General features: G+C 51.0%; 1 protein-coding gene across 1 annotated transcript in view; it reads left to right on the top strand.

The window, feature by feature from the left end:
- Positions 1-23,129, top strand: part of LOC136164029 (protein regulator of cytokinesis 1-like) — a 146,659-nt gene extending 123,530 nt beyond the window's left edge. Inside the window, 3 exon segments of the mRNA XM_065928844.1 lie at positions 22,153-22,393; positions 22,565-22,630; positions 23,059-23,129. Coding sequence (XP_065784916.1) covers positions 22,153-22,393; positions 22,565-22,630; positions 23,059-23,129 — 378 coding nt within the window.
- The last annotated feature ends 1,714 nt before the right edge of the window (positions 23,130-24,843 follow it).

Here is a 24,843-nt window from a genome sequence, read left to right as displayed (position 1 = left end):
ACAGTTTTCTAGACAGAGTTTTTAGGGAAAAGAAAAGTTTATGGAAATCCCAGCCAGATTCAGATGGGAAAGGCCTGTCCCCATCACAATGTTCATACAGCTAACAGCTCTGATACTCAAAAATGCTATGGACATCAAAATTAACAGAACCAAGGTTCCTTGGAAGCCAACAGGGCTTGGGTAATCCCTTAAAAGTGTGGCTAGTCTCAGTCATGACAAAGGGAGTGGGAAATGTAGGACAAACATTAGTAAAAGCTGAAGACAACATTGGAAGCCCTTGGGGTTAGCCAGCTCTTCCTAACAGAGGATGGTGTTGATTTCATGGGACTGAATAAGGAGAAATACCATTTATTCATATTTTTGATGAGTATTTACCCAGTTCCTTCTGTGTGCAAGGCAGCCTACCAGTTGCTGCAAACACAGTGGTGAACACAGTAAACATGTCCCCTGCTTTGACAGAGCTTTGAATCTAGCAAAAAAAGACAGTCAATAAGAGAACAAATTTCAAATGCTGCTAAGAGGAAAATGAAGAGTGTGCTATGGAAGAGAAGATAGGGTACACACACGGAGGTGTCAAGGGTGAGAAGAGGCCATCTCAGTGAGGAGGAAGGGAAGCCACAGCATGGGTGAAGTCTTCACAGTAGAAAAGAGCTTGTTTTGTTCAAGGAACTGGGAGGTTAGTATAGCAGGAGCACCATGTGCTGGGAGAGACTCAAGTGAGATGACCTTGAAGAAGTATTGGGGCCAAATTATGTAGATCCTCTTGGACCATGTTGAAGAGTGTGTATTTTCTTCTAAAAAAAAATGTTTTTAGGCATGTGAAAAATCTGATTTTTTTTTAATTGCTCTAACTTCTACGTGTAAAACAGATAGGAAAGGGCAGCATAAGAAATAGAGAAACTGGTTAAAGGCAAGTTCCCAAATGAGAAATTAAAGAAGCTTGGGCCAGAATGGTGTCAGTGGAAATGGAGATAAGCAAATGGACTAGAGATGTATGTTTGAGAAAGAATCAACAGAACCTGCTGATGAAGACAATGTGGGAAGTAAGGAAACGTGGAGAATCGATAATTACTCCCAGGTTTCTGAATAGAGCAATTTGTTGGATGGTGATGCTGCCTTGAGATGGGAAAACAAAGGGGAGGGGTGAGTCTTGAATGGGTAAATCAAGAGTTCTATTTCAGGCATATAGAAATTAAACATCTACTTTTAAAACTCTCTTTTGTCTATGCTCACACACTGTGCCTTATCCCTGGGAGATCCTTGTCTTATGGGTTGGTGTATACTCTACTAGTCAATCACCAAGGACTCAAGCACAGGGGAGGCCTAGAAGATCTCATCACCCACTTTTTGCCCCAGCCCCACAATGACTGTTCTCCAATAGCCCCATGAGGCCCCAAGTACCCCTTCCCCATGTCTCCATTTGGACAAGAGGATGGACTTGACCCTGGGAGCGATTCTTGGCCTCTACTGGGAAATTGGCTCCCAGCAACCTCCTCCCCCTGCGTCAGTCCTTTTCCCCTAAATGCTTCCCAGCTTCCCAGATGGTGTCCAGATAACCCGCACCCTCTCCCTGGGGTGTGATCATCATTCCGAGGGTCAGCTCAGCTCCTTGAATCCTTCAGTGTAGGAAGAATCATGAGTCCATCTGTCATCACCCACCTCCCTGGGAACTGAGGAGGGCAGAGAGCCAGGCCAGCGGGCAGAGTACATCTGTATCTCTTTGCTCAAGCCCAGCTCTGCTGGTTAATCTATGGAGAAACCCAGCCAGGAAGTCTACGAAAAACACAGGAATCACTAGTTTGAGCCTTCTGTCCCACGCATCCTCTCCTCATCATCACGCATGTCCTATTCATCATCCCAGATTTAGCTCAAAGGCCACCTCATCTGGGCAGGCTTCCGAATTCCCAAGCACATCTAGTCTCTCTCTCTCCTCCAATTCTTTAATCGGACCGCAATGGTGGTCCGATCTCGCCATACTGATAATGAAACGGTCTGGTTATATCTCTCTTTCCATTAGATCAGTGCTGTTTAACATGGCACCCTCCCGTTATATGTGGCTGTTTGCATTTAAATCAATTAAAATTTAACAAAGTAAAATTTCATGTCCTCAACTGGTCTAGCCATGTATCAGGTGCTCAGTAGCCGTGTGTGGCCAGTGCCTTGCGTGTTAGACATCACAGACTGAGAACACCTCTCAATCTGTAGAACAGCACTGTGTTAAACTACGGACTCCCGGAGGACCAAACTGGGTGTTGTCATCTTTGTGCCCCTGGCACCCACTATAGAATACAGAACATAGAAGATGCTAAGTATGTGTGGACTGAATGAGTAGATGAGAGAATAACTTCTGGACACCACATGTGAAGGTGAATACGGGTGACCTGCATGAAGTATGCTCCAAAGACAGGAACCAAGAGAAGATATGACTTAGGGAAAAGACAGAGAGGACAGCTCTGGGCAAGGTGACTTTCTGTGCCCCGAGACACTAGAATGCTGTTGCCAGTGCCCCTCAATAGCACCAGTAAGTCACACATAGTTGCATAGGACTGCTCATCCTATCAGCCTCTCCTCTGTGATGCCTCTTTTTACCTCCTGTCAATCCAGTCCCCTCATTGTCCTTGAAATTCCCTGAGACGTCTCTCCTGACCAACCCCAGCTGGTCCTACTTTCCATACTCTGTCCAGCATCCCCAAGTACAAGGTGAAGGAGCTCTGTTCGACAGCTATGATCACTGTCCATTTTGTGCCCCAGTGCATATGCCTCATGCCCATGACTCTGCTCTGTCCTTCAGGCTGACCGACCAACAGATCCCCAGGGATGAGACCCCTAAGACCTGGGCTCCCTAGGGGTAAGATTTTACTGATCAGGATGAGTAAGAGTTCCCCAAGAAGCTCTTTCCTATCAGGCAGGCCCCTTAGGGGAAGGACCCGAGATCTGATCTCAAGGAAACTATTTACCCAGAGTCCTGCCCACCCTGGCAGACACAGAGCAGGGCCTTGAAGGACTTCAAGATGACGTTACTTCTCCTGTACAATCTCAAGGGGACTTCATGCAACAGCCTCTCTTCGGGGCAGTGGCTAGACTCTGGGAGAAGTGAGGGACACAGGCCTGAACCTTAAGGATCTGAGGAAGTTGAATCCCCCTGTGTTTTCCTATATCAGCCCCTATTTCAGCACCTTGAGACTCATCATCTTCCTTTGCTTTCTGAGAATTTAGGAAAGATAGACTGAGCAGTTCTGTAGCTCTGACTTGGCTCTCTGTGGGTTCCTCCTTGACCCAAGAGCTCTCCCTAAATCCATGACTTCACAGAGACCCTCCTGCCAACAGGAAGGGCTCTCTGGCCCTGGGCCCTTATAGTCCTGCTCTCACCCTGGGCCATTTCTCTGTGGTCCCCTGGAGTTTATGTGCAAAGCTGGTGGTAACACAGTTTGGCTCTGCCCTTGGAGACAGTTCCATTTCTTTTTCCGCTACAAACTAGGTCATTCTCAACAACAGGTCCAAATCCCAAGATGGCAGCCTTACCAATACCAAGGTTGTAGAGGGTGATGTAGTATTTAGAATGTCTTCAATCATTCACCTCATCCTTCTCCTGGGCTCTTAACACCAGCTTCTTTGACCCAAACCACTATCCTTTAAAGGAAACAGCAGCTGTTCCCTTTGTCCCCTGAAAGAGAACCTGGTCCTCAGTAATGTACCTTTGAAAGTTGGCGGGTGGGCACACTTTGTGCCCCATGGACGATCCCTTCTCACTGGTTCTGTGTGTGACACCCTTTCCACCAGAGGAAAGTCTCTTAGAGTCATGATTTGAAAGCTTCAGCACAGTTCATTGGTATAGGAACACACGTCTGCTACAAGGAGGCTTGATGGCACACAACTTTGGTGAGAGATGTCAGGAAAGACATTCCAAGCCTCAAATCTGAGGCAGTGTTTCCCACTAGACTCATTCTTTTGGGTTGAAGCTTGCCCTCCTTTTAAACAGACCCTTCTTTTTAAACAGTGGCCTTCCTCCCTCCCTTGAGGAGCTCTTGGGACTGGACCCATGGGAGAGCTTTGTGGATGCCAGGTGACTCTGACTACTCCTCCAAAGGGCAGTGGGAGGAAGTGGCCATCCCAAAGCCAGCGCCTGGGCTCATCTCTCCCCAACTGCCATGGCTGAGAGTGGAGGCCGTCTTTCCCATGTTCGGGGCAAAGGAGGGGAAGAGCTGGAAGTCATCAGGGTGTTGTTTTTGCCAGTGAAGCCCTTGAAGTGGAGACAGGAGGAAAACAAACAAACTCATGTCATCTCCCCAGGGTCCTGGAAGAGGTCCCTTTCACAGCCAGGAATGTGACAAGGAGTGAAGTCAGCCAGGAGGCTGCCTGCAGAGGGAGGAGGGAGGCAGGCAGCCGGGCGAGGATCAGAGGAGCAGAGCAGGAGAAGGGGCCAGACGTGGGGGGTCCAAGGCTGTCATATCCCCAGGGCTGGGGGTGGGCAGAGAGCCCGCGGGGAGAGATGTACCCCAAGGCTGGGAGGGCCCCACTGTACAGAAAGACATGTATCTCAGCTTACCTACAAAAGATCCAGCCCATATTCTCCAGAAGCCAGTTTTTGTGGCATAGATGTGGCAATAATCACAGGGATTGGCCGCTGACTGGCATGGAGATCATTACAGGGAAGAATAAGATTAGAAGTAGATACACAGAAAGGAAAAATGGTCCCTGGGAGGAGACAAAGTGCCAGGGAGGGGACCGGCCCCAGGCTGAGTGAGTGGCCAAATGAGACCCAGTGGATAAGAGTCCAGGTTAGACTGAGGTTGTCCAGCCCTCTGGCTCCCCAGGAGGCCTCTGATGTACCGAGGCTGACCCCACACTGCTGCTGTTCTGAGAACCCCAACCAGGAATCGATGGCATGTCCCAGTCTCACCTCTCCATCCCGGGGCAGGAGCCAGCAGGCAGTGCTGGTTCTCAGCTTACCACAGTCCCTGGAAACAGGGGAGGGGTTGAGGTGAAGGTGTGGGGTTTCCTCCTCCAAGCCACCACCATGACCCTAAGACCGCAGGGGCAGCCCATGGGCTCCTCCTTTCCCTGTGTGTCTGACAGAGTCTGAGATGCACTCTGCTCTGGCTCCCAGCCGTGTGGGAAAGCTGGGCTACGCCAGCCAGCTCCCGTTCTCCCAGCAGCTCCCTTGTAGCATTGGGATCACTGCAAATGATCAGGACTCAATATCTCCATTCTGAAAAATGGAGGTATATCCTGACCTCCCCTCCCCTCACCTCACTCACAGTTGAGGGTTAACAAGAATCCAGAGTGACCAGAGCACCCAGGAGGCAAACTAACGCATTTAAAATATTCCAGATGAGAGGTCTCTCTTTGGGAATTTTCTTTTTGTTTAGGGGTTTGTATAGATAGTATTGAAAACTTTATTTTATGTATTTGATTTTATTAAATATCACACAATATATTCTGACAAAATAGATATAGTGTAAATCTATAAATATTTGAATCTAAATCAAATATAATTTTTAACTTACATTCACAAACACCTGGGCAAAAACAAGTCTTATATTTTTCTCTGAATTTTGGTAATGAGTGTTTAAAGCACACATTATCTCCGAGACACTTTCAACAATGTTCTCTAGAAGGAAGTCTGAAAAACAGAATCAAGTAAGATGGCATATATTATGTAGTAACACTGAGTGTTGAGTTACTGAACTTGGAATCACAGTTGACCTTGAACAATCTCTCTGGAAATTTTCTGCTGAAGATACTGACTCCGCCCACAGCCTGAACTGTAGCCGTGAGAGCATCTGCCCCAGCGTCTCTGTGCCAGCGGGAGGACGGAGGCCCACCTGGCTCACGGGCCCCTCAGGCAGGCCAGAGGGAGGCGAGCGTGGGGAGAGGCAGCCCCATCCCCTGGCAGCCCTGACCTCGGGCCTGGACTCTGATAGATGGGTTCTACCTTGTACCTGAGACCCAGGAGCCACCTCCACCCTTTCCCCATTTCTGAACCTCCATCCCGAGATACTCTTAGTACCATTTGGAAGCCCAGACCTGGGGCTTGCTTTTGCTTCTCCTCCCAGAGGCTCAAGTTCCCTCTGCATCCCCAGCCCCAGAGCCAGTGCCCTAGCACTGCTCCCAGACCCCGACACCTCCCACCTCCTCGTTAGCTGGGCTCTCACTAGGATGTAAACACTCTGTGGGCAGGGACCTTGGGTCTCCTGTTCACTGATGAATCCAAAGCTCCCAGAACATAGCACAATGGAGACATCAGTATTTGTTGAATGTGCAGAGGCCTGAACCTACTATAAAAGAATTGGCGAGGAAATGTAGTCCACAGATTAAAGGGAAACCCATCAGGAAAGACACTCTGGGGTGGCCACATGCATCTCACTTCACTTGCCCCTCGCCACAGTTTGTGTGCTGGGCTCAGTCACTCCGTCACGTCTGACTCTTTGCACCCCCATAGACTGTAGCCCATCAGGCTCCTCTGTCCATGGGGATTCTCCAGGCAAGAATCCTGGAGTGGGTTGCCATGCCTACGCAGGGATTGAACCCAGGTCTCCTGAATTGCAGGTGGATTCTTTAACATCTGGGCCGCCAGGGAAGCCCCACCACTGCTTGCCACCTCTCAAAATGTACCAGTCCATCCACAGAGGACCACCTCCCTCCACCAGCCCAGGTCCTGTAGCTCTGCATTGCCTGGAGGACTCTTGCAGCCTTCTCCTTTCTTCCCGGATGCTCAGTGTCACCGCAGCCCCAGGACAGTTCCTAATCCATCAGGTTGCCAGCTCAGCACGCATATGGAGCTCACCAGGTCCCATTTGGCGGGTCCTTCCTCCCAGCCTCGGGTGTGAGTGCTCAGAGCTCACCCCTGTCTTGGAGGTTGTCTAGGGTGGGAGTCCTGGCTGGACCCAGCTCCCCAAACTTGTTGGATCATCGACAAAGCAAGTTCCTTCATCCCCCCTCACATATGCATCCCCAGCTCCACGCCCCTGCCTCTCTTTCCATGTTCTTAGCATCTTCTTCCACTTGCTGGCTTCCCAGGGGTCCAGACTCAAGGCCACTTCCCACTGCCAGCACCCAGACCACAGGAAGGCCACTATCTCTCCTTCCTGGGCCTCCAGACCCCAGGACCTTGTGTTCCTCTGCTACATTCCAGGCAAGACTCTGGTGGGAGGGACAGGGAGGACACCAAGGTGGTCTGAGCTCCTGGGAACAGCCCGGCTTCTTCCCTCCCACCCCACCCTGCCTTCCCATCACCTCTCAAGCTTTCTGGCTCTAAGCTGCCTGAAGGAATCTTGGCTCAAAGCTTCACAACCCCTCCTTTCACCTCCTCCAAGGTCACCTCGTCCTCTCCCTCCTGGCAGGGCCCTGAGGACCTCACTAACCCAGCAGGCTCCCCATGAACCTACCATCCCTTTCTTTTGTCCCTGCAAAGTATCCTGCTGGCCGAGAGGTCACAGAAAATTTCTAATGAAGCTGGAGCTCTATACCATCCCTGCCATATGAGGGATATCAAGCCGGCACTGTTCCCTTCATCCCATCACAGACCGTAAGCCAGTGTGGAGACCATGCTCTAGTGAGAGGCTCTCCCTGGGGCTGTCTCCTTAGCCTCAGACTGTCCTGCCCTAGACACAGATAGGTCTCTAACTCTGGTCCTCATTTGACCTCATCTGTCCCTTCACAGTGATCCCAGACCCCTCCAGCCAACTCTCAAGAATGGGACATGAAGCACTTGAGGGAGCCGACGTTAGAGGCTTTTGGAGACCCTCCTCACAGCCCAGCTTGGGTGGGGAGGGGCTGGTCACCCACAGCTCACTGCTTCATAGATACTCTTCTGCCATCAGGAAGAGCTCTCTGGCCCTGAGCCCTTCGAGGCTTACTCTCATCCTTTGTCCATTTCTCTGGGTCCCGCTGGCTCCAAGTATGAAGCTGGAAGCCCAAGATGGTAGCCTAACAGTCAATGTTTGGAGGGTGATTTATTTACCATGTCCCCAGTTATTCCCCAGGCTAACCACTGGGTGTCTTCAAACAGTATCCTTCCTCCAGCTGTGCGCCTCTCTCAGGCCTCTGCTCACACTTGGTCTCCACGAGCTCTCTTGACCCTCGCCTGGATCCCCACCAGCATGCCGAGTCTCTCTTAAGTGTGGACGTCCCTTCTTCTTTCAAACTCATTTCATCCCTGGAGCCCATGTTGCTCCTGAAACACCACGTGCTGTCATGGCCTGTCCTTCTGGATATATCTGGGTCTCTGATGGGTCCTGCATGGCAGAAACATTATAGAAGGTGATCCCAGAGTTGGTCAGAGTCCAAAATACCTCATTTCTTGCCTCAATTCTTTACCTTCCCTTTTCCCAACTGCCTAAAAAAAAAAAATGTGCCTCTTATGGATTTGCTTGAATAATAATTTTCTTTTTAAAATGCAAGCTCTCCTGCCAAGTCTAGGCTCTTCCTTCCCTTCCTTACATTGACTTCACATTTCTGCCCTCTAACCTTCACAGAACTTGATTAAACTGCACAGAGATGGGGTGTCTCGACTGCTGTTTTTCACCAGCTCCTCTTTCTGTTTCTCTCACTGGTCCTTCATTTGCCAAATACTGATCAAGACTCTGCAATATATAAAGTGCTGAGCACTTTCTATCTTCTTTCTTCTTTTCCCATTAAAAAAAAAAAATCATTTATGAAGTAGAGCCCGGGACCCCAGGCCAAGATAAAGTCTAAACAAGGATATAGGTGGTCCATCCCAGGACTGAGTGGGGCACAGGGCTTGGTGTGCAGAGTAGAGAGTAAATTCCAAGAATCCCTTTTGAGTGAGGATCCCAGGGGCACCTGCCTCTCCATGGCTCACTGAAGAAGCTACCATCAAGCAGCAGCCACCACCCCCTGCCCCCAATCCACTTCTGTTCAGAAGCCAGGGAGAGTGTCCAGAACACAACTCAGATTGCATCCTTCAAGGTTTACAAATTTCTGCCTGACCTGGACCTCGATGTCCCCCTCGTCCCATCTTAAGTTTGGGTGTCCTCTTGCTTGCTACAGACACAGTGGCTTTCTTTGAGACCAGCTATGTGTCAACTTGTACATGCCTCCCTCACAACTTACACACATGCCCTTCCCAGCCCACCACACTTGTCCTCGCCCTCACTCTCTACTTCTTGCCAACATTCACATTTCACTGTAAGTGGTACTTCTTCAGAAAGGAACACCTTACCTGGCCTGCAGGTGAAGTCAGTGCTCTGCTGTATGCTCTCATCATCACCCTTATCATCATGAAACGCCACTGAGCTCCCAGCTCTGCTTCTGTGATTAGTGATGGCAGGTGGCACGGGTAAAGGGTGGGCTCCATTCAGCTAGGGGGAAAACAAACATAGGTATGAATTCTGAGAGCAGGGCTCTGGGAGGTGGTAGAGAAGCCAGTACCACATCCAGCTGACCACCAGGAGAGCCCACGTTGGCTGATAAAACCACCGCAGCATTCCCAGCCCTCAGCAAGGTCTGGATGACCGGTCAGTGAGCAGCTGCGCTGCAGCTGGGACAACTCTGGCCCTCCCTGTCCTCCCCACCTCTGACTTCTGCATGGCCCCGAGGTTCACACTGCCCCGCAAGCCAGGAGCCTGTCATCAGCATCTTATTCACTGCCTCCCCATGCTCCACAGTGTGTACTCCACAGCTCATGATCCCAGGGTGTCTGGAACACAGCAAAGGCACCACGGGCTCCTCCCAATTCAGGTGGCAGATGATAAGCATTTCAAGCCCCAACAAAACTTAGCCTTTGATCCCTGGAGGCCTTTCCCACACATTGCCACAGGTAATCAGTCTGGTCAAATGAGGCTGTGGACATCTCCCTGTCTGTGTCCCGCTCCCTGGCTGCTGGCTCTCTCCAGGACTGAAGGAGCATGTTCCTGGAGGTCCTGGAGACCCAGATCTATGGCTTCTGGCCTGAGGTGGTGTGATAACTGCCTTCTCCTCTTCCCTCCATCGGCGGCCCAGCCTCTCCTGGGCTTTTTCTCCCATTCTGCCTTTACAGAGGCAGCTGGTGCCAACAGCAGAGCCCTCGCAATCTTCTTCCACTTTATCCTGGTTCAAGTTCATCAGTTCTTGTCAAGAAAGGAACTGAAGTCAGGGGTTCTAATCTTCCCAGCTCTGAGAATAATTCACTCAGAAAATCTCTTTTCCCTTGAGAGCTAGGTTTTGGTGTTGAGTTAGAACAGGCAAGAGAAATCCAGGCCAAGAGACCTACTCACCATAGAGATCTGGACATATCTTAGCTAGCAACATCAACTTACTGTCATCAAAACCATCATCTTCAACACTGTGATCATCACCACCATGAATATAGTCAGGACGACCATTACATCATTACCACCATCCAATGAACATTGCCACTCTCATCATCACCCTGATCGTTATCACCTTCTCCATTATTTTCACCATGATTATTATCACCGACACCAACACCCATTACCACCTCCACCACCAGCACAATCATCCCACTTAACATTACTGCTATTATTAACATGTCCATCGCAGTCATTGCTGCACCACTTTCACAAACATCCTCATCAACTTCTACATTATCATCCTCATCAGTTTTAGCATAACACCACAATTACACACTCACCGTCTCCTTCACAGACCATCACCACTGCTATCATCAAGCATCACCAGCATCTCATCACTCTTAGCTTCATAAACAACATTACCCACTGCCATCACCTCCATCATCACTATTATCACCCCCCCAAACATCAATACCATTACTAGTATCAACATCCATTATCACCACCTAGCATCACTGTCCTCGTCCTCATTTATCTTCTTTATTCAGATGATTTTCTCTGTAATAGATTCTACGAAATTCATCTCTATTCTAAAAATCTATACTAAATACAACCTGTGAGTTTAACACACAATGGATTATTCAGGTTGAATTAGTTGGCTTTTGCGGTATAACCAGCAACCCCAAAACAAGTGGTTTGAAACAACAAATATTTAATTACTTAGTGTGTGAGTCATGCGTCGGTTGGGCAGTCGTTCCAGTGTGGGATGGAAGCCACTAGGCTTCCTTACGTGTCCTTAATCAGCTTATAGGTCAGGTAGCAACTAGATGAAGGGTGGTCTCACTCATATCTGATGGGACCCCTTAGCTCTCACTCATGTGTCCTTTCATTCTCCAATAGGCTGGCTCAGGCTCATACACACAGTGGTCTCAGGGTTCTAGGTTTAGCAAAAAGGCAAGCCCCAATGCACAAGCGTGGCTTCCAAGCCACTACGTGTATCATGTTTGCTAATATCCCATTGTCTAAAGTAACTCACAAGGTTGGCACAGACTCTAGAGATGGACAAAGAGACCACCTCCTGATGGGAGAATCTACAAAATCACTTTGCAAGGTCATGAACTCAAGGAAGGGAAGAATTTATAGCCATTTTACAGTTTACCATACTGTAAACTGGTCTGATGCTCCTCATGGACCCCCTTTTATCCTCCTTTTCAGGGATTCTCTTGATTTCTGCTGGATATGCCTTATGAAACTTCTCATTCCATCAGACCCTCAGCCACTTATTCTCCATTACGCTTGTGCATGCCTGCTAAAGCGCTTCAGTTGTGTCCGACTCTTGGTGACCCTGTGGACTGTAGCCTGCCAGGCTCCTCTCTCTATAGGATTCTCCAGGCAAGTACACTGGAGTGGGTTGTCATGCCCTCTGCCTGGGGATCTCCCTAACCCAGGGATCAAACCCGAGTCTCTTATGTCTCCTGCACTGGCAGGTGGGTAGCACCACCTGGGAAATAGTCCACTGATTCCACACATGCTTGCACAGTTCTGACATCTGTGGTTGACCAGTTGCCCTGCAGGTTTCAGGCTCCTGCTGTACTTTCAGTCTTAGAAGAAACATCAGTGTGCAGAGTCTGGGCTCTGAATTCATAAGCAGTTACTGAAGAAGCTGAGTGGCAGGAAGCTCAGGTTAGACAATTCCCTATGAAATGGATTTTGGCAGAGAGAAGATGGGAGAGAACTTCAGATAACGGTCTGCTTTTCCTTGCTAATGAATTGTTACAAGACACGTATTTTCTGTACAGTCTGTCCAAAGATGTCCTGCCTGGTTGATGCACTTACATCTTGATGAGCTGTGTCTCTTTGTAACTCATCAGGAAGCAAGGGTCAATGCGATAACTGTCGTCTTGCATTGGTTCCTAGTCGTTATGCTTCACTTCCATTTTGCCTCACTCTTGCTGCTGAATTTGCACCTCCCAAATAAAACAGTAGCACTTAAGCCTTGCCTCAGGCTCTGCTTTCTAGGGAACCCAAACAAAGACATCATCTTAAAGGAGTTCGTAACCAGGATGTCTTAGGAGAAAGCCAAGGACATCAGGGGGCTAAGAAGTTATGCCTTCTAGCAAAAGAAGACTGTAAAATTGACAGATTTTTTTTTGTGGTGCTAGACAGTGGGAGTAGTGGGACATCTGTGCCCCCTTCTCAAAAAAAAAAAAAAAAAAATAGTAGCCCATTCATTTCTAGGAAGCTAGGGCTTGGGGATGAGGGTTTAGGAATTCAAGTCCCTATTGCCCCAGTTCCCTGGAGAAAGGGTTTCCTTTTTTTCCCTTTGCCCTTCCATAAGTATTCAGACTCAGGTTCAAAGATTCTGAGTTGTGCTAAGTATTAAGACTAGCCTCTGCTTTCTATCTGAGCCAATGAGCATGAAGCTTCCCACTGAGCATGAAGCTTTCCACATCCAGAGATCACCTGGCAGCTCCTTGCACACAGGACTTCGACTTCCTCATCAGTCTAGGGTTTCCCAAAGGCAGGAAATATGTGGCTCTCCTGAAATCAAGCCCAAGATGACTCAACTGGTCACAAGAACAGAACCCAACTATGAAGCTGAGGTGGACACTGTCTGCTCCTCTCTCCTCTGATCATCTCACTTCCCCCAACTGTGTGCTGGCCTCCTCTCTCCTTCCCAGGGTCCAGCTCTCATTAGAGAGCTCACCACCAACCTCTCCTCAGTCTTCGTGGTCTGAGATTTAGTCATGTACATGGAATTATGGCCCACTTCGTCCTTCTCTCTGTGTGTTCATGAAACTGGATGAATGAGTTTTCAACAAGGTTGGAGACAACATGGTGTTAGCAAGTAATCCCACAAAGGAGGAACTAGTGGGAAAATATGTTATTTGTTTGAAGACATTTAACCTCCCCCTCAACCCAACTCATTACTTTGAATTTGGGTTTTCCTAAAGTTCTGGCAAACCAGAGACAGGCCGTGCAATGCTTCAATCCTTGTGTTGCAGGACTGAGACTCAGCCTGTGCGTGGAGACGGGTGGGTGGTCACTCGGCCCTGGTCTCTAACTTAGGGCAGCATAAACTCCACACCTGTCTCCTGAGCAACTCTCCTGTCCTTGAAGACACCTGGGTCTAAAACAGAAAAGGGTGTAAATATCACTCCTTGCCTATTTCTACCCATGGCCCAGCCACTTTTTCAGGAGTTCTCCTTGCAGCTCACCCACACCCTTCTGGCTGCATTTCAAGCCTGTTTCTACCTGCCAATTCATAGTGAAACTTGGCGCTCCACTACCATACTTCATTCATTGGCTCTGGTTTGCAGGGACTCAGGATTTAGCTGACTCCTTGGAGCTCTGGTTAACACTGAGTTTTACTTAACACTCAAAAGTCCAAGAGCACTGGCCAGAAGAGGCCAGGTTCTGCCCTTCCTCCTGCTTGGCATGCTCTCAGCCAGGTCTTTGGTTGCCAGTATCCTCAAGGGCAACTTGAGGGTATGGCATGGGCTGATGAGACCAGCAGGGTATGGGCTCCTTGGGACCAATCAAGGTCATGCAGCACGAGGAGAAACTCTTGTGTTCTCAGGTCCTTTGTTAAATGCAGCCCGTTGCCCAATGGTATTAAGTTATAAAATACAGTGCTCAGGGCAAGGTGGGGCTCTGCAGTGCCCTGTCCCTATTGAAAATACTTGGATCTGATCGGTTTGGGCTCAAGCGCAAACACCAGGATTCTTCCACTAGAGCCCTCAGTTCCCCTTTCCAGTCTAATGACCACCTTTAGCAAGCAGCAAGGAAGACAAGTGAAGACCTTTGTCTCTGCAGGTAATACAGCAGGGGAAAGGGGAAGGAAGGACCACCTAATGAGCCTTCAGTAAGTATGTTATCCTAGAGAATATTCAGAATGGCCTGATGAGGCAGGTTGGCCATTCCTGTTAAGACTCAGGGGTGGTCTTTGACAAAGATCAGATCTCGTCTCTCCTTCTGCAAAGGCGGAGGGAGGGAGAGAGGGGAAACGTTTGGTATCAAGGAGTCCCAGTTCAGTGGCAGCAGTAGGGGTTTCCCCAGACACCACCCCAATGCTCGGCCTACCCGGCAGACTGCTTATAGCTGTAAATAACATGGCATCCCGCCTCCAAGCAGAGAGAGAAATTGATTGTCTCTTATTCTAAGAAGGTCCACCAGGGCTCCTACTCCCTGTTTATGTGATGCTTTTGATCTTCCCTTCATGTCTCAGGGTCATGCCCAGATGCTGTGGAAATTCCTGGCACCCCATCCAGGTATGGCTATGCCCAGAGGAAGGCAAAGGACTCATCTTCCTGTTCCTCTGTCTTGAGAGTGAGGAATCATGTCCTAGAAGCCCCCAACAGACATCCCTCATAACCCATCCTTACATAATGGAACTAGCATGACGGCTAAGTTAGAGCAACAGCTGGAATTGGGCTCTTTGATACTGTAGGCTCTTTCTTTGTAAGAGGTGCCTCCAAACCCTCCTAGAACAGCTCCTCCAAGCCTCAGTCCACACCTAACAGTGTCTGCGAAGACAAAGGAAGGGCCCCCATGGTCCTGTCTCGGGAGTTCATGTCCAAAAAGAATGCAAGATGAGACAACACAGATGGGTAAGTGGCCTAGCCCAACTCCGATTCTTCCTTCCCAGCTTCACTCAGTGAGTTCTTAGGAGCTGGACATAAAGGCCCTAGAGTGAAGGCGGGCCTCTGCTGGGCCTGCCAGAGGCCTTGCGATGGGGCTGAGACCCAGCGATGGGATTGAACTGGACACGAGGGACCTTATGGAACTGAGCAAGTGGGGTAGGAAGAAGAGGACAAAAGATTAGGATGGAAGGAGGAGATCTGCAAGGAGGGGAGGCTTGAGCTCGGGTTTGAGCTCAGAGTTGGAGAAACTCAGTCACTGCCCTCTCGGCCCTGGGTCTGGGCAGACATGTTCCCTTGCCCAAACCACAGATACCCCAGAAAAGGTTTTCTTCAGATAAGAGCCTGTGAGGACAGGGCAGGGAAGCCAAAGGCTAGTGCAGGAGGACAAGGCAGCTGGGAGTGTGGAGATGGCCCCAGCAGACAGTGAACACCCCCGCCCCCAGGAGGCTTCCAGCAAGGGAGAGCCCCAGCACCCCTGCACATTCCTTCAGGTCCATCATAATGTCCATGGAGACAGGAAAACTAGGGAGAGTATGCCCCCCACTGGCCAGCCAGGACAGGGCCACTGGGAGCACACAACCCAGGTCAGGTCAGAGAAAGTCTTGGTCCTTTCTTCATCTCACCCAGGAGCCACCCTGCCTCAGGAAGGTCAGCAAACCTCCCGCCCATGTGCCTTCCTGGCCCTGGGGAGGGTCTGTGGGCTACTCCCTGTCTGGAACTTCATTTATGCTCTCCCTCTGCTGCTGGCCAGGCCTTGCCTTTGTGATCAGAGCACTGGGGACAGAATCACCTTGTTCCACTCCAAAGAGGGTCTCTCAGAGGTTTCTCTCCCTCCCGATATCAGAGTTGGCGAAGTTCCCAAAGATGGCTCAGTTCATAGAGAAGCAACTGGTCCTTCAGCGATCAGGAGCCTGAAAAGCTCTAAAGGACTTTCCGAGGGAGGAATTCCAACAGCATGGGAGGGGAGCATCGTCCCAAGGATTTCCCAGCCCAGTGGGCACAAAAATAAAGCAAAAACTCAAGTCTCCCCAGCCCAGGTGAGACTGGGGCTCCCTCCACACATGAGAGGCTGGAGGCCTCCCTGTGAGGCCTCTGTGAAAGCCTCTGGCTTTCCCTCACTCAGGTGTTCAGGTTGTAAGGGAAACTAGGAGTTGAATGAGTTAATAATTTTCTCTTTTATGGGAGAAATCATGCCTTCTATATAAGTTTCCCCAGACCTTTCAAATCATAATGACATTCCCCCATCACCTTCTTTTTCTTGCACACCTAAATCCCTCCCATCACAGTTTAAGCCTCTGAGACTGAGCGACATGCTAGGCCAAAGCTGAATGTTGCTGCCTTTAAGAGGCCCGCAGCTTCTGGGAGAAACAGGCAAGGCCCTCCTCAAAGGAAAGAGGCCTGCAGCAGACAAATATACAAAGTAGAGCAGAAATCATAAACACGTTTTATTTCTAAATAATTTTAAAACCACTGGCCTTGTAGCAAATTGGAATATATTTCCAGAATCGACTCAAAGAGTTTTTTTTTTTTACAGCAACATATGAAAAATGTCATTTAAATATCCACCAGCAGCTGCACCACATGTTGGGCTCTTAGGAAAACACGTTCATTCTTTTCATCAAAGTCCCTTGATTAATGTTCCACTTCTCTTTGACACTTTTTCCATAGTTTGGGGGAAAAAATCAAAGGCTGTACTATTATCTGGAAGAAAATTAAACCGATAAGATTTAATGTCTGCTATATCTACAGTCATGGTAAAAAATATCGCTCAGGCCTTGGGCCAAATGCAAATGAACATTAAGCAGAGGGTACATCCCTGCAGTGAGGCTTTTTGGAGGGGTTAGGCTGGGGCAGATGGGGGAGCAGAAAGAGCTGGGGATGGGAAACAGTGGGGAGGGGCTGTCGTGAAGGTTTGGGGGCCAGAGCAGGGGAGGTGGAAACAGGTCTGTGCAGAGGAGAAATTCTTGATGGTGACCCCTGAGCAGGGCCAGGGGGCAGGAAGTCGGAGGCACGCTATTGCCTACCTACAGCCCTGCAGCGGGGCTCCTGTGATCCTGGGATTTTGTGAATGGGACTGGCAGAGGAGAGAGAAGGATTGAGCGGGAAAGAGGGAGGGGAACGCAGCAAGAGGAGACCGTGCCAGGAGGAAGCCTAGGCAGATGGAGAGAGGGGAAATCGCAGCCTGTCTGGCACGGCAGCTGATGCCATAATTTAAAGGTCAACTCAGTGGAAAAGGAAGAGAGAAAAGGGGGAGGGGAGTGGTGTTGAAAAGACTACCTCCACAGTATGGCACTTAACCCCTCCCATCCCTGTGCAGCCCTACATGGCCTTTTCTCTTGACGTGACATCCTCTAAGTTCTGGCATCGCCCTGTTCTTACCCCTCGCTCCCCAGTGTGGGCTCTGGAGGCTGCAGACCTAGCTCTGCCTTCTGCCTCCTTTTGTTACCTCATCAGAGTAGAAGCCACATAACCTCCTGAACCTTAGTTTCTTCATTCATAAAATGAGGATGATAAAACCAAATCTCCCCAGTTTATTGTAAAAGTTAAATTGTATGATGGCGTAAATGCTGGAAAAAGTCGTTAAAAAGTTGCAAATCTTTCTGGGCTTCTCTAAAGGAAGTGGCTTGATTACCTTTGAGAAAAAGTGTCTCTTTGTTCTAGGCAAAAAAACACCATTTGGCAAATAAAAACTAGTAGCCATTTGCTGTCCTAAGGCACCCTCTGTCCTTGGAGACAACTGGTCACCCTTAGACTGAATGTTGTGAGGATGAGATATGCTCACTTTTGGCTTTCCTCTTTGTCTTTCACCAATTTATTTTGTGAGTTAATCTTTTAGCAAAATCTCTCTCTCCTTGCTCCCTCTTCCTCCCTCTCTCTTAACTGGCTGAGTTGCTTCTTGGGGAGGAATGTTGCTTTTCTCTGCATGGATTTGGGCTGCCTTATGCCTATAAATTATAGCAAGTTCTTGAGGGACTATGGAGGTTTTTGTTGGAATGGTTTTTTGCCAGAAGGCTGAAGAGGAAACCCCAAGGGCTGCAAGAAAGCCTTGCAGGCATGGGTTTCAGCTCAGGCTAGGGGAGGCTGTATATAGTAACTGGACAGGCCACAGCTTCCTGCTATGTGCTTTGTGATGCCTTCTTGCCATGCAAGGGCCATGGGACAAGCCCACACTGCCTGCTGTCTACGGTGGGTCAGAACATAGCATATGAGGGAAGTCTGGAGACCATTCCTGTGCTCCCAGGCCTGCTGCTGGGCTAGATCACCCTGGTCTAATGGAATTGGCCGAGGGGCTACTGGAGCCCCACTGGCCCCTTGCTTCCCTTCCGTTATCCTCAACTGTTCACTGACTCCAAAATCACAGCCTAGACTCTACTGTTATGGAAGAGCCACCTCCTGCTCTCCTATCAAGACATGGCTTTCAAAGGCTTAGATTGGAAAGATGGATACGGCCATGGTGATATGGTGGGTGAGGGGGAAGATGGAGGGTCCTTCTTCAGAGCCCCCATCACTGGAGCTGCAGGCAGCCATGTTCCAAAGCAAGACATCAGGAGAATTACACATTTTCCCCTGGTCTCTTAGGTATGATAAAGGCCTCTTCTCTTTTGAACCCACAAGGACCAGGACACTTCAGCCCAGGAGAGGTTTGCTTCTAGGCAGAGTTATCTAGTGAGACAGTGAAAGGGGCCCTGGCCTGATGGCAGGCGAGGATGAACTTGCCTTGCTGCCTGCTTTTGCTCTGTCTTTCCCCAGTCCATGGTCCCTTCTTCCCTGTGATGACGGCTGAGCCTCTCTTCGAAGGTGGGGGCCGTTCAGCACAGGGAAGCCCAGGTCTACCCTGAGTACTATGCAGCCTGGTTCTGGGTGTGCCAGGACTTGGCTGGATGGCGTAAGAATGTCCAGGAAGAGGTGCCCAAAGAGGGTCACTGCATGGAGCGGGGGATGGGCCTTGACCTCTTGCCTGGCAAACAGCAAGGAAACTCTAACTCGGGGCTTTTTGCCAGTCACAGGGCCAGCACAGGGAGCCTTTGCCAAAGGAAGAGGCTCCCTTTGTCCACTTGAGGCTGTAAGAGAACCCCTGGGGAGAGCAGCACAGCTTCATAGTGACCACCAGGGGGCTCTGGGGGACCCCGCAAGAGCTACTTCTGGAGGAGAACCTTCAGTGACCCCCTGCCTGGACTGGAGCGTTAGAGCAAGTGACAGAACCTAAAATCAAAATCAGCTAGTAGAGAGAGCACTCCCTGTCTCCGCAGGTATGTGATGGAGGCTAAAGGAGTCGTCTTTCAACAGGGGAATTTGTTTCTCATGCAAAAGTTTGACACGGGTCCACCCTGCTCCAAGATCCTGTTGACATGGCCCAGGCAAACCGACACTGTGTTCCCATTAGCCGATCGGCACACAGCACTCTGCCACCAGCCATCCAGGAGACAGGGGAGGCTAAAGCCAACCAAGCCCGTGAGAGACAAACACAAGTTTCATTCATAGTCTCAATCTAGCCAAATGTAGCTGTTGGCAGTTCCTCACAATAATTAGAGAGACAGTTCACATTTGCCTAAAATACTAAAGAATTGAAGGAATAAAACCTTTAGTTCCAGGGCAAAGGAAACCTGGGGGTTATGATATGTCAACACATAATAAACCGAAGAGGAGCCTGAGGGCAGAGGCAGCGTCTCCCTGGTTGGGACAGAGGCTTCCCCAGGGCAGAGCCTTTGTCCCCTGCCTGACACTACCCAACACTTTAGTCCAGAAAACTCTCTAAGGGTGTTTGAGAGAACTGATGGGCCCATCTCTCAGGAGCCTTGCTGCCAACTGGGGCTCCTGGAATGGGTTCTGGGTGGAAACGCAGCACCCCTGCAGTGGTGCCGAAGAGAAGCAGCCCATTGGCAACCCCCAGCTCCCAGCAGCATCTGGTCTCCTCTCAGCAGCCCTGCCCAAGGCCACAGAGAACATCATCCCACCCAGAGTGTCTGGCACCCAGTGCTGCTCTCGGCCCTTCTCTGATCATCGTTTTCAAGAGCCATATGCTCCTGGAACACAAGTCCCCTCTCCCTAAGGACAGCTCACACCTCCTGCTTCCAGCCTCTGCCTCCTTCCCAGAGTGAGCAGGTCTCCCTGACTCCCCAGGGTCCCCAGTGCCAGCTGTAGCCACTCCTCTAGGTCACTCTCAGCTCCACATCTCAGACCTGCTGGACCCACTGTCCAGCCTGACTCACCTCATGTGTCAGGCCTGCTCTAGGCCCTGGGGACACAGGAGCAAGCCTGCCCTCCACGGAACTCCTATTCAGGATGCTGACAGCATCAAGAACCCTCTAGAGCTTTGCTTTCCAGAGGCTAGTCTCAGGTCATGATCCTGGCAAAGACTAGCAGCTATGGCTGCGGACAGGCTATTGGGACAAGGAGGGACAGTCAGAATCAGGCAGGCATGCCTGGGAAAGGGTTGTCAGACTGTTTGAGGGTATCCACCAGGAAACTGGGAGGCAGGGAGAGATGGAAGGGGACACAACAACAGCCAGGCTGGGCTCTGGGCTTGTCGTCTCTGGGAGTCAGGTTGGGCTCAGAGAAGGTTGGGCATGTTGATCAAACTCACGCTGAGCTAAGGTGGGTCTCACTTCTGGGTTCTAATGCAGGCTTCAACACTCACTCCCTCCTTCCAGCCTGTTTCCTTCTCTGAAGATTGTAAGGATCACTCCCACCCCTGCCTTGCCCCCTTACAGGGATGCAGTGAAGATCACATGCAATATAAAGGCCACTGTGAACATAAAAGATTTGATTCTCCAGCTCATACTTACACACCTACAGGACAGGGAACTCACTACCTCTCAGGCGGATGCTCTGTTGAGCTGGTGTCTTCACTGAGTAACTGACAGGATGCACACTGCAAATCCACGGGGGAAAGGGCTAATGCAGCTCAAAGCTTCAGTTGGAGACTTCTCAACCACATCAAGACCACGACTGCACAGAAGATGGACCCCAGAAAACCAGAAGATGATGCTCCTGGCCTTTGGAGACTTCCCTGAGCAACTTGCTCAGCCCTGAACAAACACCTCCCTGGTCTTGACCTGCTCAGCCCTTGTCTGGTGGCATCTGCCCATCTGTGAAGGTCTGGGGCTCTGTCACCCACTGAAGGCCACACATCTAAGAAGCTGCCTGGATTCTGCTTGTGAGCAGCGGCTGTGCCCCGAGCAGCCCCAGGCAGGCAAAGGGACATCTCCCCCGACCCAGGAGAAAAAAAACCCTGAGACAGGGGCGGCCTCACTATCCCCTCAAGGAGGAGTCCCCTGGGAGTGAGGGCATTTGGGGCAGCCTAGGGGATGGGGATGAGAAGCAGGCAGCAAAGGCAGGCAGCTGGTTCAGACCCGTGGCAGGAAGTCACAACCAAGATTCATCCTGGAAAAATGCAACTAATGCTACACAGCTGGGGCCCACTAATCAGAAACACGGGCCCAGAGGTGGCAGCAGGGACAGGCCCAGAGGGTAGGGCTGACAGCGAGGTGATAATCGGCAGCAAGTTCTAGGTCGGTCTCCCCACCCTCTCTGTCGGCTGCCGTTTAGAGACAGAGGTTGTCACACTGTGATCTGGAAGGGGCAGCTTCTCCACCCCTGCCCCGTCTGCCTGGAGGGGGACGCATTGCCTACCCATAGCCCAAACATCAGCTCAAACAATCGCTGAGCCTTGTCAGATCTCCAGAGAATGGAGTCGGCATGGGACCGTCACCTCTTTCCTTCCCTGGCGATGCCCCCTCGCCAAGGCCGGGAGGCATAGCCTGTCCCCCTTCTCCCAGGACAGCCTGTCATCAGGACAGGTTCAAAATGAGCCTTGAGCCCTCAGGGGGCTCCTCTCCATCTGGGCAAGGCCCTGTCCCCCGGGAAAGGCAGGAATGGGACAGGACTCTGGGCAGAGGTTATGTTAGGGGGGAACGTGGAGGACTGGGCTGGGCCACAACCCCTCCAAGTGCCATTTCTTTGAGTTCAAGGAACATCCATGAAGCTCCTGCTATTACCTGCATGCCAGGCCTGGGCTCCAAGGTGAATGTCTGCATTCTCTGTCCTCAGGGGCTCACAGTCTAGCTGGAGAGAGAAACAGAGAGAGGAGCTTTCACTCAAGCTAAGAGCAGGGCCAGGAGGGCCCCTGGGAGCCAAGGGCTAGGAGGGGGCGCCCACCCCTGCCCAGAAACGGTAGATCCTCCAGACCCCAGGATGCTCCTCTGGTTCTCCTCCCCACTTCCCTCCCATTTCCCAAGCTGTCCTTCTGCCCTCAGCGATGTCTGTCTCGGGATGAGCCCTCAGGGCCACAGCCTAGGGAGAGAAGAGGGAGGGCCCTCTGTTGGGAGAAGAGGCCTGCCCTGCAGATCCTCAGCCCAGAGGCTGTCGCCTCTGAAGAGATCTTGCAGTCCCTGAGCTCCGCCACCCTCAGCCCCTCCCCAGCCCCAGACCCTGCTAAGCCCCTCGTACAACCCCCCGCAGCCAGGGGTGGGGAGAGGCTGGTGGTGCGTCCTGTTGGTAAGCTCCCTTCTTTTGCTGCCCAAGCTGTCTACGAGAGGCACCTCTGGGAGCAGAGGTCCCCTGAGCCTCCGGAGCACATTGATGCTGAGCACAGGCCCACAGCCTGCCCCTCCCCACCTTCTCCCAAGCCTGACTCCCCCTCCCTGTGGCCCCACGCTGCTCCCGCAGAGCTGTCTCTGAAGTGCAAGGCTTGGTGTCTGGCCGACCCTCCCAAGTCACAGAAAGCACCGGCAGGTATTGGGTGGGGGCCTGGGGTGGAGGTTTGAGAGATGGAGGTTGAAGGACAGAGGGAGAATCTGGAGGGCGTGCAGGTGGGGAAGACAGGGCTGGGCATGGCCTTGGGGAGCCTGGATGGAAGAAGCAGGGGTCAGAGGTCGGGAGCAGGAAAGATGATGAGGAAGCAAACGCCAATGTGGAGCTGGGAGCTGCCTTGTTGGAGGTTTCCTTACTGCCTGAGTGTTTGCCATGGAATTTCCCGGCCTAATAAAGAAGAATTTAAATAGACCACAAGTTGCTTAATGTTGACTGTATAAATAATCCAAATCCCCAGCTCCCTTTGTTCCACAGGCTATTTGTGTCAAGAGAGAGGGAGGGGGCGGGATCCGACAGAAGCCACCGTCCCAGATCGCGGGGTTTGAGGACTCTCTGTTCTCCTCCACCAGGGCCCCAGGGAGCAGAGGTTGAGGCCTGGGACGGGGAGACTCGGGTTTCCCAGCCAATCTTCCGTTTGTGAGCGTGCACACACTGGCATGTCATCCCCACACAGATTCACGTGCGAGCGTGTACACGTGCACACGTGCACACACAGCACATTGTGCCCGTGCTCACTCTGGGCACGTGTGCACAGGTACACGCAGGCCCACACAGGCTGACTCGCGTGCACACAAATGTGCATACACAGCCAGACACATGGGGAGCACAGAGGGGCTCAGATAAGGTGCCAGCCTGCCGGGGGCAGGTCCCACCCCTTCCCTGCCGCCTGCTGCTCAGCGACCCGGGGGCTCACAGCTTGGGAAGAGGGACCCTTCAGAGTCCTGGGCAGGGGGGGGGGGGGGGCGGTGTGGCAGAGTGGCTTCAGTCACAATGAGTCACTTCCAAAGAGGGTTCCTACAGAGTCACAAAGCAAAAGTCAAGTTGAAAGTCTCCAACACCACAGCTCACCAGTGACCAAGGTCTCCATCCCCTCCTCCCCCACGTGATCAATCCTACCATGTCCACCCGTGCTTGGGTCTCAGAGAGGAGGAGACATGGTCATCCCATGAGGTCAGGACCAGGGCCAGCACGGAAGCTTCTAGTCCCTTAGTGACAGGCATGGCTCTAAGAGGGCCATTTCAACACAGACCACAGAAGAAGTACCACCCAATCCGTGGTAGCAATGGGGGAGAAGGAAGGAGAGAGAGTCAAGGGAGGGAAGAGGAAGGGAGGAGAGGGGTAGGGAAGGGAGAGACTGGGAGGGAACAGGAGAGGCAAATGGATGCTCCAGGGCTGACCTGCAGCTATTTCTGTTTGGTGTCCATTCAGACTGCTCCATTCCTGTGGGGACAAAGTTAAATATCTTTAATTTCATTCTAGAATGTACTCTTGAGCACATTTACACACATCACATGTGGCAATGAGAGCTTGGGGGGTAAGGGGTGGGGTGCCTGGCCCCACATAATCGCAGGTTAGAAATTCCTGTTCCAGTCTTAATTCTGACTGGCCCCTGAGTCCCAGACCTTTCCTGGTCATCTAAATCATGCTCCAGGGGCACAGCTCAGATTAGAATGGCAATTGCCATCTCAGGCCCAACTCCAAACCTTGCACAACCCTACAGATGCCCCAAGAAATCAGTAACAGGGACTGATGAAGAGCAAACCCAGTATAAGGGAATTTTGGGGGGCCAGGGGGGGGTGAGATCCAAGCTCTTATTCCAGAAAGCCACATTTTAATTCTTATGCTAAGAACTAGAGAACAACCAGCTAGTGAGAAGTGACCACTCCAGATAACCGAGTCACCAGCCGGGAATAAAGAATGAAAAAGCCTCAAAAACTAAGGTTCTGAGTACAGGAAGAGAAGCCCAGTGGGGACCACTCATTCTCTAATTTAGCCATCCATTCATCATGCATCGTCCATGGGGTCGCAAAGAGCCAGACATGACTGAACGACTTTCACTCACTCACCAAATGCAAACACTGCAGTGCTGGATACTGTCTTCACAGAAGTGTGAGTGTGTGTATGTGCATGTGTGTACATGTGAGTGCATGCATCTGGGTTTAAGAGTTGCTCCACCACTTGCCACACACACACCCAGACAAGCACAGGATGCCACAATCACCGTCAGTCCCAGCCCCAACCCCAAGCCCACCCTCTAGGGTCTTGTAATTCCTTCTCCTGAAGCAGTTTTGCCTCCTGGATCTAATGAACAGAGGGAAATCAGGGTGATAGGGGTCCCTACATCTTTGCAACCC

Source organism: Muntiacus reevesi, chromosome 3 (assembly GCF_963930625.1).
Source record: "Muntiacus reevesi chromosome 3, mMunRee1.1, whole genome shotgun sequence".
In the NCBI taxonomy this organism is placed as follows: domain Eukaryota; kingdom Metazoa; phylum Chordata; class Mammalia; order Artiodactyla; family Cervidae; genus Muntiacus; species Muntiacus reevesi.
Note: the sequence above shows the minus strand (reverse complement) of the source record. Positions and strands in the feature narration are given on the sequence as shown.